Here is a 16,166-nt window from a genome sequence, read left to right on the forward strand (position 1 = left end):
TGACTATATAGTGCATTTATTATAGCACCTTCTTATATGAAATTGGCAGATGTAGCTGTTTGGCCTAAATCTTTTTTAGCACTTGATATCTCAGGGCTACAGTCATGCTCGTAAGGTTTGGAATGATCTTTCTTATAAAATATCCAACTAGCAAAGAAGCAAATAGTAGAAGCTATCTTGATAAATAAACTAATGCCACTGATATAGTACATTATAGCTTTGTTATCATAGACTAAACATACAGATACTTTATTACTACAGTTACTATCCCAAAATACACATGCTTGATCAATAAATGCTCCTACTAGTATCGGAGCCGGTAGGCTGGCAACTAATCTTAAGAATACCCACGAGAAACCAACAGCAAAGGACCGCTGACTTTCCGAGACACTTCTAAAATTATTAATAAAATAGTAAAATTAATGGTTTGCTCAAGCTATCATTATCTCGTCTTTTATATCATATCTACGTTAATATACGAGTAAATTAAATTGATAGATTCTATGTATTGAGAGTAACTTTTAAATCTTGAAAATTAACGTATTAATAAGCCTGCGACAATGTCTAAAGTAAAATTGTAAAGATTAATAGCTCTGTAGCCACGGAGAACTTGTAGCGTATTTCAATATTAGCAACTGAAAAGGCAAGTCTCAACTTCTTTCAGGAATAATACATGAAAAGAAATTCTTGCCTCATCATTGCTTCTGTTATTGGAACTATTTTAGCACTCATGATGGTTAAGGAAATTGTTAAACCAACGAGAAATGGAATCAATTCTTGGCATGATTTACGGCATAATCCTCCTAGAGCATCATATGGCCGTAGTGGAATTGTTGTTTTATTGACGCAACTGCAGTCTAGGTACATCTGAAATTAAGTTAAATATCATTAGCAAAATTCAGAGTAAAGAAATTAATTTTGATTTGATACTCACATTAGTATATTATTCTGAATAAGTAACTGTGATAATTAAAATCTGCTTATAGGTGTTATAAATTTTTTATCGAAGGTAGCGATGAAACTACATATTGATTTCTTCTTAAGATATGCAAGTATTCTAGCATTATAAAACACCAATACAAAATCTGATCATGTTATCTTCGGATAGCAATACAGGAATATAAAATACTATGATGAAGGTCTTTGAATCTACGAAATAAATTTCTTGCGTAGAATACTGCTGTAATAATATTGTCTATTAAACTTCATATTAATTTTGATAGAATACTCACATTAGTATAATATTCTGGATTAAAGGCACTGCTTGAGCAGCCAGCATGGCATGGAGAATAAAAACTAACTCCATCTATACCACATATAGGATTATATTTAACGCCATTACACATGCAGTTTGAATTGCAAGAGGACATCAAATTAGGACTAGGGAGCCTAGTGATGTTATAAATTTGAAACTTTTAATCATTTGAGTGTGCTATCAATCAGAAAATAACATTATATCTTTTAGGCTAGATTATGCCTTGTGAATGACAATCGCAATTTCATGAGAGTAAAATTTTGCAATTCAAAAATTGTAGATTCCTTTAGATAATTATACAATAATTGTAGTGCAAGTATATTTTATACTCAATATAGAAACATGAGACGATATTAATGCGGCAATGTAATTGTAGTTTCTCAAAAATTTTGCATGGGCATTATCAAAATTAATTGTAATTAGACATCATTTCGTAATTCTTGATTTGTAAAATCTTTCCTGTTAACATCATCTTAACTATCCAATGCTTGATATTAAATGAAGTAGTGTAGTTTGATTCAAACTTACGTTGTTGGTGTGGATAGAGGATTATCAGGATAATTACGGTTAACTCCAGCAAATGGAAGATCACCGCAGTAGACAAAATAAGTTAAAACAACTATGGCATCAGCTATACTAATGATCCAAGTCAATTTGATGGCGGCGACGCCATTCATCTTGAGAAACTTCATGATTATTCCACTCTAGTCCAATCAGAAATATACCTTCGGTTATTAATGGTAATAATGCTGTATAAAATATATCTTAAATAAGCTACAAGGTACTAAAAAGTTTTTGCAAATATGATCGTATCGAACTATCATCAATAAAACTAGCCTATCAGATTACCAATATAATGCCAGCTGTACCGCTAGCTAAAGCAATATAACCAGTAGTGAGGCTTGCTTGATAAGCCGGCATATAAAATCGTGTTTCAATAATTTTGACTAAAAAGTAGCCAAATCCAGATACTAATATATACTCGAATGAATTGCCTGCTACTATAAGCATGTATGGGACGTTGGTGACTAATGCTTTAATTGCTTTGAAGATATTTTTAGTCTTGATCCCATATTCATGATCGATCCGAGCATTTTTACCGGCCATATCTTTACGTAATGCTTTATATTTTTCAAATCCTGGTAAATACTTCGGAAATGCAAATAGTGGTATAGAAATCAGCACTAAGATAATTCCCATCGATAAGAAACAAATCCACCAAGCACCAATCCACCTAGGATCAAAAGGTGTCATACCTTGCACAGTAGATAAATAGAGATTTTAATTTCAGACATCGAATAATACTTTATTGGAGAGAAATAAAAGTACTAGAGATAAAATTGAAGGATTTTAAAAGGAGTAAAAGTATTTTAATTATTTGATACCTATAGGAGCTGACTTAGGAGTATCAACATAAATTTGTAATATCGTAGCAGCAATAATAAAGCCCAATGAAGGACCTATAGCAGTTACGCTCGACATAATCGCAAGATACATGGCTGATGACAGCGGATGGACATTTTCATCAATGTAAGCATAGCCAATATTCCACAATAAGTTATAGCCAGCACCCATGATCAATTGACTGATGATAAAGATTGGATAAAACCGACGCGAAGAAGTAGGAACACCTGCATTAATATTGCAAACTTGATCGGCAAAGGAGTCGGGTTTATCGATACATAAATCAGTATAATTACTGGTAGTAATAATAGGTTGATATGGTCCGACAAAGAAATGGGGTAATGCAAAAATGATCGAGCCGATACCAACTACCAATGCTCCAATGCTTAGAAATCTTCCTTTATGCCTTAAGCCTGCGTAATAACTAGCAATAAAACCGATAATTGCTGCAGAAACCTCTGAACATGCAGGCAATGCTCCAACTTCGGCACTTGTTAGTATAAATCTCTTTTCCAGCGAGCTCACTACAGAGGCAGTAAATCCAGATACTAATACTTCAGCAAAAAATCCATAAAGAAAGATGAATAAAAGTAACCACCATCGATGGTTACAACATTGAAGCCATGTTGGATGGAATGAGCCCCATCCAAAGTATCCATGTTTTATAACTTTAATTGATTCCTCGAAATGTAATATATCATCATTATCATCATCTGCTTGTTGGTGGTCATTTTGGGCGCCATTACTATTAGACATGATGACTTGCAGGTGGTAGAATAATAGGGGATACTTTAAATTATCTCTTAATCGCTATGTCTAATGGCAAATTAGATACAATTTGGTTAAAGAGAGCAACTAGATGACGACTAAATAGCGTCTTAAGTATCCACCCGTCTATAATTATAGTGAATCAAGAAAAGAATTTCATTAGGAACCATATAACAAATAAGAGCCATTGAAAGCTTATTATATCAATTAAGAATTCATTTGTTACTTTAGAAAAAAAAAATGTGATTTACAGTAGCGGGTTAAGTGTAATTTCTAATTTACTGTCCAAAAGTACGTTTATATAGTAATCATTAACGGTCTCAGAAAATTTCTGAATTGTAATATATCTAATTTGTCGCTAAAAATTCTATTACTAGCATAACGGCATACTCTAATTTATACGTGGAAAGTTTATTCATTCATCAAATAAATCATGACTTGATTTAAACTGAATAATTTACTTTTATCACGATATGTACGGTATTAAGTGGCATCTCCAAGATTATGAATTTATTTTGAAACTAACTACAAGCCCAACGAGAAGTTCATGGACAGTTTTACTTTGGATAAATTGACCAATTTCTAAAGGTGATAATATGAACAAATATGCGAAGAGTAAACTTGCTTTTTAATTAAAAACTTATTAAATGCAAAACCAAGCAACCACCTGGGCACTTCTATTACCGCTAATTATCAATTTGTTGGTCTCAGGAAGTAATTGCAATAAAAAAACGGGATAATTAAGCAGTTACGCATACGCATTTCACACTCATTAATTATTTTTGAGAGCGACGCCATATACGTAAGGCGTCTTCTTAAAATTTCAATAAACTTGAATGAAAGTGCGGCTTTATAGCTACAATTAAATGTGTTAACTAATTTCAAACGATTCAATGAAGAATATATAGCATTATTACGGGAAGAAACATCGATTTATTAAAAGTAATAATCGATGAAGTACTATCAATTTGTAACAAAATTAGAGTTGTAAGCGTTTGTTAGGGTACGCCCTTATTTTTTTACCTAAGTTTATGCTGTCTAGCTTTATTATAAAGTAGTACCATATAAACACTAATCATGTTCAGTAAGGCAAGTTTAGTATGTTAAAAGATCAGTTATAAAAATTAAAAATGGTTGAAAAAAGCCATAAACACTTTCAGGCTTCAATATTATAGGATTTCCTAACGCTAGATGTAATTTTCTGTACCGGTACTCTAGCACGAAGTTAATCAAAATGGATAGCAGCTATAAAAGGATAGCTATGTTTCAATGCACGCCACACTTAAATGGGAGCCCCACTGGCGGTAAAAGATATATACACTTATAGAATGCGAAAGGAATGATTAAATTAAAAATTTTACCCCTTCACATTTCCTATGAAAGCTATAAAAATAATAACAGATCGCGTCAAAAAGAACTAATTGAATAAATAAAAAATCCGGTTATCTTGCAAACATTTTCAAAGATGGACTAACTTACCTGCTGAAGAATAGCAATCAATGTTAAGTTGAATAGGCACCGTTGTTAGACTGAACTTGTATATAAAGGCACTTCTAAGCAAGCAGTGGGGTTAAATGCTCTATTTTATGGCTACTAATCTTGCTATAACTGCTAAAAAGGTGATCGATTTTGAATATAACGAAGACTTAGCCTTGGTTTTAGTATCTACTTTATGAAAGATGGCAATTAGAATGAAACAATTAAGGAAAAGAATTGGTTAAAAAATAAAGATGCAATTATTTTCTTTGTGGGATTGCCTTATTGAAAGCACAGCGGTAGGTTATTCAATAAACGTATTGAATATTAGTTCGTATGGATTTAATTTGTATGCAGGCTAATGGTTGTTCTACGTTGTATCACTATAATAAAAAAAATTCCAAGTAGCGTTAAAGATGGATTATACGTATTAGTTCAATTCATTATTAGAATTTTGTTTTCCTGTTTATTCAATTTCAATAGAACATCATGTCTACAGAACTTGGTGTTCCACATATCGACTGTATAATAGAATTAGTTAATCAATCACCTTATAGCATTAGAACTATTGCATTATTTGATTAGGCAATCGTGTTTTGACATACTACAGCTTGTTATTTGTACTAGTTGAATGGAAAGTAAATAGATTGAATCTTTAGCCTGGAAATAGAAATTGGGTATGTCGTCATTTAGACTACCGCGTGTAGAAATAGATCTAGATGTATTTCATGTCTAATAAAAAATAGTACAACGCAATTAGTTAATCGATTTGTTCTTATAGTCGACTTGAACGCTATGAAGTAATCACATATATCTTAATTCGAAAAGAAACAAAGAATAATAAAAGGATTTCAATAACATTATTAATAGTGTAGGAGTGAAATTTGTATAATGGATTTTGATATTGAATTAAGAAGGCATACCAGTAGTTTCATTCATTTATTACTTGCTACCTCAACTTGGACGTAAAGGAACCGTGCGATGGACAAGTAAAATCCATAAATGCGCTTATAATATCTGATTAAAAAGATATCATTCCATTTATCGATAGATTGGTTACTATATCCATTTCGAAGTAATAGGTTTTATTCAAAATTAAAAGCCATTAGTGATTATGTTATAACGACTAAAAGGGTTGGAATCCCATTCAAAAATGATACTACAGTAAGAATATAAACCGGGTCATCCCTACTTCAGGACAAATTTACTCTTGTGTTTCGATATCATCCGATACACCTAATAGGATACACCTAATGGGAAAGGTGAATAGTATAATAATATAGCCATGGATAATAATAAGTTTTGATATATACGAACTAATAAGTAATTGATCATCACATTTTATGTATAGGAAATTGTTTGAAGTTCGATGAGTAGTCATGATTGAATAAGAATACATACAGTAATTATAATCAATCATTTCAAATCATTTAAAAAAATTCAACGTTGTAGTCCTTCTTCTATGCCACAATTTTAGCAACTACCAATGTTATTATTGCACTAATTGAAGCGTTGAATAATAAAAATTTTTCGATTAGTGAAGAATTGGAATAACATGTTGCTTTGTATCAATGCAACAATAGCATGTTTCCGCTTTGAAGTCCTCAAAACCAGCCAACTTGTATGAAATAATTGGCCTGTGGTGATAATAGCTGACTTAGAGCCAATTTGCAATGGCACTAATTGAACCTTTAAAGATCCATTACAGTTGTAATAATGCGTAATGAAAATGAATAAAACCAATTTTTGAAGAATATCGCTAGTAAAGAGTAGAAAACCCAAGAAAAATTTATTAATACAACATATCAAAGTGTGATTCTCAATGTAAACATCAACGCCAGATGCAAATAGTCTTAAAATGATTAACGAGCTAGCAAAATACTACCTCTAGACACAAATAAAATCTAATCTGCGAAATATGAAATGTACAGTATGCTTAATGGGATTACAGTGAACCAGCAACCGTCAGAATGAAGTTACTTTAAATTAATGCGATAGGTAAAGGTGTGACTATAAGAGCGAGATTCAAATACTGTAGTTTTAAAATGATATGCGATGTAACCAATTCTATACATAAAACTAATCCGTGAAATATGAAATGTATGTTAAAACGGGATTACTGTGAGCTAACAATGATTAGAATGAATTCACTTGAAGGCATGGAGGAAACAGACTAAAGCCATTCACGAAGAACATCACGTAGGAGAAGCAAAGAAGCTCTGGTAATACAACAGGTAAAGTTATAGCTATCCATGCGAAGATCAAAACCAGATTGAAATATTCTTGAAATGATAAGTGGCCTAATAAATGGAATATTCATCGCACTATACGTATGCCATACTAAAATCGATACGAGTATGCTAGGCACTAAATGTACGGAGATTAAAACGAGGTTATCGTTAGCTAGAAGTTGCTACTGTGAATAACTTGAAGTGATGGATGAGTTCATCCAAAGGTCTATCCGTAAATTAATGTGCAAGGAAATGAAAGATTACTTAAACATCTAAACACACTCTACTAACGTTATAGGCATCGTTTTCCCTAGGATATGGATGATAGTGTAGTTTGTTGGTATAAATCTACTGTACAGTTGTCTGGAGTTTTTAAATGCCGTTTTAACCTGTGATACATCGAAGTCGAAAATTGCAGATAGCAAGAGCTAGAAATAAAATTTAAAGGCAGCACAACTAAATACTGAACACATCGACTACTAAGATTGCCCATAGCTTGTAATTCCACGGCTTAGGCAATAGTTATATATGGTGGTCATGATTTCAGCTAATTAAAGTGGCAATGTGTTAATAAAGTAAATGTTGGTTATGGCTACTATGATGAAACGGCTCATATCTACCATGTGTTCTATAAGTCTATAGTCGATAGCCTTTTAAGTGTTGTTATTAGGCAATGTACTAACGTGATTGATGACTCTTATGTAGAGTAGTATTTGATTGTGATTAAGTTATGTATATAGAATTGATATCGTAGAGGCTATAAATCGATTATCCGGTGTATTTTAGCCACTTTCAACAGTTGAAGAACTTGAAATTCTTCTCCGGCAGTATTATAGGCTAGTAAACCATGCATTACATATCCCCACTCGACAAGGATTGACTACGAAATGATAGCATATTCAATCGATTTCAACACTGCTTACGACTACAGGTGTAAAAAACATTTATAAATTTAGTAACCAGATGAAGGAATGAGTCATTTCTCTAGCTTTTCCGCTACGTATACAGTCCTATAGATTGATTATAGCTAATAGATGCTTTATTCTTGAACACTTCACTGATCGAACTACTATACACGAGTAAACCATATAGTATTATTCCTACTTTATGTGGATTTTAAAAAAGATATAATAGTATTTTCCATCGATTTCAACAAAATATACTATTGAAGCTGTAGAACTCTTTCATAGATTTAATTTATGAATGAAGGCAGAAGTCATTTCTCAAGCTTATCCGTCGCGTTCTTCAGATTGATTGTAGCTATTCGATACTTTATTCTTGAACGCTTGATAGCTCGAACTGCTATACACGAGTAAATCGTGTACTATAGTTCCTACTTTCTAGCGATTAAAAAGACTTGATAGCATTTTTCTTCCATTTCAAAAAAGTGTGCTATAGCTGTAGAAGTTTTTATAAATTTAATTGACAAACGAAGGAAGGATTGCTTTCAGTAGCTTTTCCGTCGCGCCGTCCTTCAAAATGATTAGCCATTCGATATTTTATTCTTGAACGCTTGATAGATGTAACTACTATATGAAAATTGCTATGAAACAATTAGGTATTTTATCCAGTATAGTACTTTAATTTTTGTAGTTCCAATTCAGTGTTATCATGAACGAAATACAACGATCGTTGAACCATTCATTATACGGCCATATCGACGAATAGGAATCGTCTTGTTTTTAAAGATCTAATAATGTCGGAAAAGAACGTTATCCTATCTACATTGGTATTGACTACAAAAACAATTTACAGCATCGTCTATGATATCCAAGACAAGACTGTCTACTTTTAGTTTATTGACGGCGGACTAGTGTGGGGAATACTTTAAGGTCGGAATCCAGAAACTCCAGATGGCGGTGGATAAGCAGCAGATGATGGAGGGCAAGCACCGGAAGGTGACGGATAAGCACCGGATGGAGACGGGTAAGCATTGCGTGGTTGTGGTGGATAAGCAGGGGCTGAAGGTGGATAAGTCGCTGTTGAAGTTGGATTTGCAGTACCTGAAGGTGGATAAGCAGCAGTTGAAGGAGGGTAAGCAGCAGTTGAAGGAGGATAAACAGCACCTGAAGGTGGATAAACGGTAGAAGATGGTGGATAAGCGGCACCTGAAGGTGGATAACCAGTAGAAGGAGGCGGTTGGGCAGTAGGAGGATGCTTTTGGGCAGTAGAAGATGGTGGATAAGCGGTACCTGAAGGTGGATAACCAGTAGAAGGATGCTTTTGGGCAGTAGAAGATGGTGGATAACCAGTAGAAGGATGCGGTTGGGCAGTAGAAGATGGTGGATAAGCGGTACCCGAAGGTGGATAACCAGTAGAAGGATGCGGTTGAGCAGTAGAAGGATGCGGTTGGGCAGTAGAAGATGGTGGATAAGCGGTACCTGAAGGTGGATAACCAGTAGAAGGATGCGGTTGGGCAGTAGAAGATGGTGGATAAGCGGTACCCGAAGGTGGATAACCAGTAGAAGATGGTGGATAAGCAGTAGAAGGATGCGATTGGGCAGTAGAAGATGGTGGATAAGCGGTACCTGAAGGCGGATAAGCAGTAGAAGAAGGCGGTTGAGCAATAGAAGATGATGGATAAGTGCTAGCGGAAGGGTTACTAGATGGCGGATAAGAAGAGGCACCATAGGATGGAGGATTAGCCATTGAATTACCTGGTGGTTGTTGTCCAGGGATTGCTTCTGATGGTGGTGGATATACTCCAGGCACAGAAGGTTGTGGATTAGGCATAGAACTGGGAGGTGGTTGTTGCTCCGGAATGGCCGCTGATGATGGCGGATATCTTGGCGCTACTCCAGGCGATGGTTGGCTTCCTACAGATCCTGCTGTTGGTGGATATACAGAGGATGTAGGTGGTGCAAAGTTAGAATTCTGATTTAAAGGATTATGTTGAGGATGTGTAGTAGGTGCATGCATGCCAAAATTGCTCGGATTGCCTTGATAGGGTGGGTAAGCCCCTACTGGCGCTGGAACCACTGGATTGACTGATGACGGCGTACCTGGAATACCAGGAAAGTTCATTCCATGCTTTCCCATTAGTTCATTATGATACATTTTACCCCGTAATTCAGAGGCTTCAGCGCGATTATGAATCTTGGCAGATTTCATCTAGATACGGCATAGTAAGTAACAAATTTAGAAAGTCTTTATGACGCTATAAACGAAAAGAAATGATCGAGGAGCAAATTGTCTATTTGTTGTTCCTACAGCATGACTACATTAACAAATTCTACCAGCATCAACTAATGTATCGAAATGTTCAGTACCGGTAGTTATATGGACGGCAAAACTATGAATATCAAGTCAATAAATAATATAGTTTAAGGTAATGATTACTTCAACATCACTGTTACGAGAATTAAACGTAAAAGTTAGAGGTTATTACTTTAAATCAATAGTATATTCCATTTACCTGCAAACGCTCTGCTTTTTGAAAGTTACCTCTACTTGCAGCAGCGGCAGCTTCGATGTTAAGTTTTTCTTCCTTTTGCATTTGCTTGGCTAGTTTCTGTTTAGCATTAGTAAGATTAGGATGTTTGAGATATTAGTGTTGAGTAATATTTGCACGAGTCTATCTGCCAGAAATGGGTAAGAAATTAGTTCTATAGAATCTTTGTCATGTTTGCGATGGTGGTTCTAGGCGTAAAAGAGATGACATACGAATATCTTTGGATGATCTTAAACGTTAGCGTAACTCAGAGGTATGATTATTAACGAAGGCTAGAATTAATTAATGGTCCTACTTTAAGTTGCATAAGTATCATTGGTGTTTATATACTAGCAATAACGAATTTTGCTGGCCGTCTAGTTAACATTTCGATTGGAAACATTAGTCTATCAGGCGATCAGTTGTACGGTATTTGTAGCTACAGAAGCAGTCTGTCTAGTCGTTTTATTAATTTATCATTTAAATTTAGGACAGAACTGTTAATTGTAGTTCATTACGGTAGCAATTAGCATAGTAATATAAGATGACTGTAGAGACGAGTACAATATTAATAATAGTGGAAACCTTGGTTCGGGCAAACTACCATAGTTCAGATTTATCTAGTTGGGTACAGGTATTATAAACGAATTCGGCTTTATATCGACGTAAAATTGTGATAACTACCTTCATGAGTATAGTGTGCTGTTATGGATAATGTGCTTTTCTAGTATGATGTTATAGTGCTAAGGTATCATAAACTGTAGCCATGACAGAGCATAGAATTAATTTACAGTACATGAGTTAGTTGTTTTAGCCTCTCGAATACACAACGGTAAAAGTCTTTTAAATAGCTTTTTTATAAGGACTATTGGGCTGATTATAGGACATAGCATTGCCCATTCTCAACATGGATCTTACAACAGTTACAATATACTTTTCCTCTACAACATTTTCCCTATTCTAGATGCTATCTAAGTGGTTCTATTAGTATATTTTCCCTTTCAAGTCTAATATAGTTAATCGTTCCACGTAGTGATTAATGTTAAGATAGTTGATCGAATTTGAAAATTAACACGATTGCACTAATCCTGCACTATATGCTTCTTTGATTAATTTTATGCTGTAGGAGTGATCTATTCTTGGCTCAAAATTGTACAGAGTTATTCGTAACGTAGTGAATAGTGATGAGTATCGTGATATAGGATCGAATTTTTAAGTTAATACGATTGTCCTATCCGTTATACAACGAGTACTTGCTTCATAGATTAGTTTCGTACTGTAGGAGTCCTACATCGGTGTTCTTTTCGCTCAAAATGAATATAGGTAATCATTTGACATAAGGATTTATATCATGATCTTAGGTCGAATCACTAAGTTAGTAAGATTGCATCATAGCTAATACTCTTTATGTTTTATCGATTCGTTTAAGTACTGTCCCATTTGCATATTGTCTATAAACCAACAGAATTAATGACTTCATGCCATCATTTATAATATCATTTTCGACGCAATGGCACCATCTCTAATACTCTTTGTTTTATCGATTAGTTTCGGGGCTGTACTGTAGAGCTCTATTAGCATCCTTTTCACTCCAAGCCAACGGGGGTTAACTGTTTCATAGATTAGCATGGTATTTTATCAATTGCTAAGTGAATGCGATTGCAACATTAGCAATATTCTGTACAGTGTACAAGCCTTAGCAGTGAGTTTTAATGTTGTAGCAGTAATGTACGAGTATTAATATTCTTTTCACTTGAAACTAATGGACCTTACCATTTCAAATCATCAATGGCCGTACTCCATGGCTTATTAAATTACGATTGCTTGTATAATTACTACCAGTTTATGATTAACGGTAAATTATGTTTTCCCTTACTGCAGACTAATCTAGGCGTCACAAGGGGAATTTCGAACGCGATAGAGCAGAAGGAGACTATTCGCAACAGAATATCGTGACAATCATGGTTAATCGACTCCATTTAATGGAAGCTACTGTCTACGCCAGCATATTGCCAAAGATGGAAAATCTCCTTTTCAAGCTGTGTTTTTAAGCTATTTTACAAATAGAACGTATGCAATATTATAAATGTAATACTTACAGCCATTTCTTTTCCTTCTTTTTTTATTAATTTTGCTATATTGTGATCCATTTTTATCTTTCTATAGGCTGTCGGTTAATTGCGTTGGGTTGAATAGAAGAATTCCCTTTCGGTAATTATTGGAGAATTAAACCAGCAGCTTCCACGTTTATGTATGCATGTCTAAATTTTGACGCTCGTTGGCAGCTTAATTAATAATTAATTTATTCAACAACGATGATATCAGTGATTGCCATTAGCATTAAACTAGTCTGCCCCTCCATAGCCTTGGTAGTTCTATAGCTTGTGCTAGCTAATGTATCGGTACCAGATTAGCTATTCAGTTTTGGGGCCCATCGCTACTCGTTCTTTACCAGCCTGTTGGCCGCAATGATGCCAAACAATAGAATCATTTCTACCTCATTTATATCGTTCATTCAGTGCTAGAACGGCTGTTATCCACTATAAATGCTACAGCATTCAATCCCATGTATTAAGATTTTTATTATGGTTGATAGGCTATTACAACGGGCAGATGCCAGTTACAAATCGGATAGATAGGTTTTGCATTTCGGCTAGTAGTTGATCTCGCTAAATTTATGATTAAATGATTGTATTATATCGAGCTAGCAGGCAGAAATACTTACTAGAAATTTGACTGTTTGTATAAAAATTGATAGAACTGATTCCAAATTTTAAATGATAAGGTATAGAGTATCCTACACTATTATAAAGAGTGTACTCTACACGTAATAATAAGTCAAGGCTTGCTCCTATGAAAGGTTATAGATAAGTTATGCTAGCATCTTGATAATATCTCTTATTGATGTTAGTATAATGTAGATTAAAGTTTTCCTTTATTAGTAAAGTATGATCAAAGTGGTAGCCATAGTGTACGTTCGTAATTTCTAATAAAGAAACAAAGTACCAGACGTTACAGGATCGATATTTAAGGCAAATACCTTTAGGTGCTCCTATGTTCTAATTTAACGCGTAATTAACTAAATTCTGAAGAATTCTTAAAATTAGATTACAGTGATTAGAGCTTTTAGTCAGACATACGTAATAAGCTACGGGTATGCTACCGTCTATTCGATGGATAAGGCCGACCCATTTATTACAAGTATCAGATTAGAGTTCTAGATGGCGTTTTATTCCATCACGATTTTCATCATTTGGATGATAATGATGCTTGTTATTATTGACGATAGTGCATAATTCAGTCTATTCAAGAAAGAATTCCAGGAGTTAGTAGGTCCCAGTGATATGGTAATGTTCAAATGGCCCTAAATTTTAGATTAAGTTATATCTGCAATTATAAGGATGGCTTACTATCTTTTATTGTATGGAATAGTCTATCTATTAGTACGATATAGAAGTGTTTTTCCAATCATTTATTTAGATAATAATGAAACAATCGAACGTACTATATTTTCTATAGTTGTTCGAACATAATCGAGAATGATTTCAATAATTTGTTAAAATGGCTATTTAGCTAAAACATGTCTTAGCAAAGTATTGTAATATTGAAGACATTATTTAATGTTAGTAATATATTTTCAAACGCACAATCTATCAATAAAAGGAATAAGTTAATAACGCCTTGGTGTATTCAGTTTTACAGACTGAAATAACAATTATTTATATGCTTGATTATATATAATATATTGAAAAATATGCGTATATACAAATGGTCAGACTTATGAAAGAGTATCTAATAATATAAGTGTAATTATGACATCAAAAGTTTGAACCACTGAAACCATGTACTTGATGATATTTCACATTCATTGGTGGCCAACAACTTCATTCCGCTGCTTTGTACCTAGTGGAATTAGGGTGCATAGGGTGGCGGATAAATTGGAGGTTTAGATTCACTAGAGCCAATTTGCGAAGGAATAGATGATGATGGAGGATAGATAGCTATGCCATCGTAAGATGGTTGGACATTTGGAATACTAGGAGATGGATAATTGGTAGGAGTAGGATAAACTGCCGCAGCATGATTACCAGATGGTTGCGAAACTGAAATGCCTAACGGTGGATAAATAGAAGGAACAAAATAAGGCAATAAACCAGGAAAGCTAGAAGAATCTAATTAGTAACTGCACTAGTGCTATATATCAGATTATTTGCTGGTGGATATGCTGCAGCGGAAGCATACCTGGTGCTGTAGGTACCGATTGGTTGGGATAGCTTTGATGCTGAGGATAAGCTCCAGTCGCAAGAGGATTGGCAGGTGTTGGCCCAGAGTGCATACCTGGTCTGTTCCTGATATTGATTTCTTCGCGAGCATTATGATACATTTGGCCTTTAACTTTAGAAATCTCAGCACGATTATGAGCCTTTTCCGATTTTTGCTATTGAATGTGATGTTTAAAATTTGAATAGTTAATTGGATGAAATTGATTAATTGATAAGTTGCACTATTTCTTAGAACACAATAGTTATATGCACGTATACCTAACATTGATGAATAGTATCTAATTACTTATTTCTATAAATAGTCAATCAGGATTTTACAACTATAAAGTGGCAAATTAATATATTTACCTCTAGGCGTTGGGCAACGTGGTAATGACCTCTTAGTGCGGCCCTTTCAGCTCTGTTTTGGTATCTTATTTCTCTTTCTGTCTGTCTTATTTGCCTCTACAGAAGATAATTTAAAAATAATTATTTAGTCTACCTTTCATAAAATTTTTCTTTATTAATAATAAAACCATCGATAAATCCTACTATATGATATTTTGTAAGATAGAAGTGAAAATTATTTTATTCTTTAAAACGCTACAATTAATACTTTTCGCCACAGTGGAGCTGCTAAATAAACTTCTTCAATATCCATTGACTACTATATTACTGTACTTTATAGTAAATCAATTATAGTTTGTGTAGATATATATGTATCTTAAATTATGGTAAATGATCCAATATGTAAGTTGCAAGCATGCGATTGTTTTTAAATATTGCTAATTAGAATAGAGGAAAGTAGTAGTTGATATACAAGTGAATTCATTGGGGTAGATATTAATTAATATCCAAGTTGATTATATTACCGGCTATATACTAGAATATCATACAGCGTATTTGATATCAATTTGAATCAGTATAAACCCTAAAAGAAATATATTCCCGATTTGCTCTATTGTATACCACACGCTCTTATAAACTAATTCTAGCACGATTATGACCCAATTTTTTACTTGTGCCGGTTCACCAAAATGATATTAAAAATTACACTTATATATGTTTATACGTATAACTATGATGATCTACTGGATCAAGTTCCTAACACTAAATTTAATTTACAGTAGTTTTATGTGATTAAATTAGCAACACACAATCTGAGGTACTAACTACATATACTATATAAAGTACATAGGAACGATTTCTTGATAGAAAGAATGCTATACAAGCACCATTATTGAGGCTATTTGCTAATCATGGTCCTTAAAGTCTACGAAATAATAACGGCTAAAGTTTATTAGTCTTCGGGAAGATGTATGTCGGTACTGCATAATTTT

The 16,166-nt window shown here is 34.0% G+C and overlaps 3 protein-coding genes across 3 annotated transcripts; all 3 read right to left on the reverse strand.

Moving 5' to 3' along the window:
• Positions 1–32: 32 nt before the first annotated feature.
• Positions 33–3,415, reverse strand: TRIADDRAFT_18955 (uncharacterized protein; the record flags this gene model as incomplete). The annotated part of the gene is made up of 6 exons (XM_002108706.1): positions 33–390; positions 674–867; positions 1,233–1,380; positions 1,784–1,959; positions 2,105–2,511; positions 2,641–3,415. The coding sequence occupies 6 exons, from the start codon at positions 3,413–3,415 to the stop codon at positions 33–35; spliced, it is 2,058 nt and encodes a 685-aa protein (XP_002108742.1).
• Positions 3,416–9,051: 5,636 nt separating this feature from the next.
• Positions 9,052–9,714, reverse strand: TRIADDRAFT_6656 (uncharacterized protein; the record flags this gene model as incomplete). Its single annotated transcript, XM_002108707.1, has 2 exons — positions 9,052–9,326; positions 9,447–9,714. Coding segments are annotated over 2 exons (543 nt in total), but the record flags the coding sequence as incomplete, so codon positions are not given.
• Positions 9,715–14,070: 4,356 nt separating this feature from the next.
• TRIADDRAFT_63510 (expressed hypothetical protein) lies at positions 14,071–15,487 on the reverse strand (the record flags this gene model as incomplete). The annotated part of the gene is made up of 4 exons (XM_002108708.1): positions 14,071–14,676; positions 14,807–15,002; positions 15,196–15,291; positions 15,443–15,487. 4 exons carry the CDS (start codon positions 15,485–15,487, stop codon positions 14,477–14,479), a joined length of 537 nt encoding a protein of 178 aa, XP_002108744.1. The 3' UTR covers positions 14,071–14,476.
• Positions 15,488–16,166: the final 679 nt, after the last annotated feature.

Source organism: Trichoplax adhaerens, genomic scaffold, assembly GCF_000150275.1.
Source record: "Trichoplax adhaerens TRIADscaffold_1 genomic scaffold, whole genome shotgun sequence".
NCBI lineage: Eukaryota > Metazoa > Placozoa > Uniplacotomia > Trichoplacea > Trichoplacidae > Trichoplax > Trichoplax adhaerens.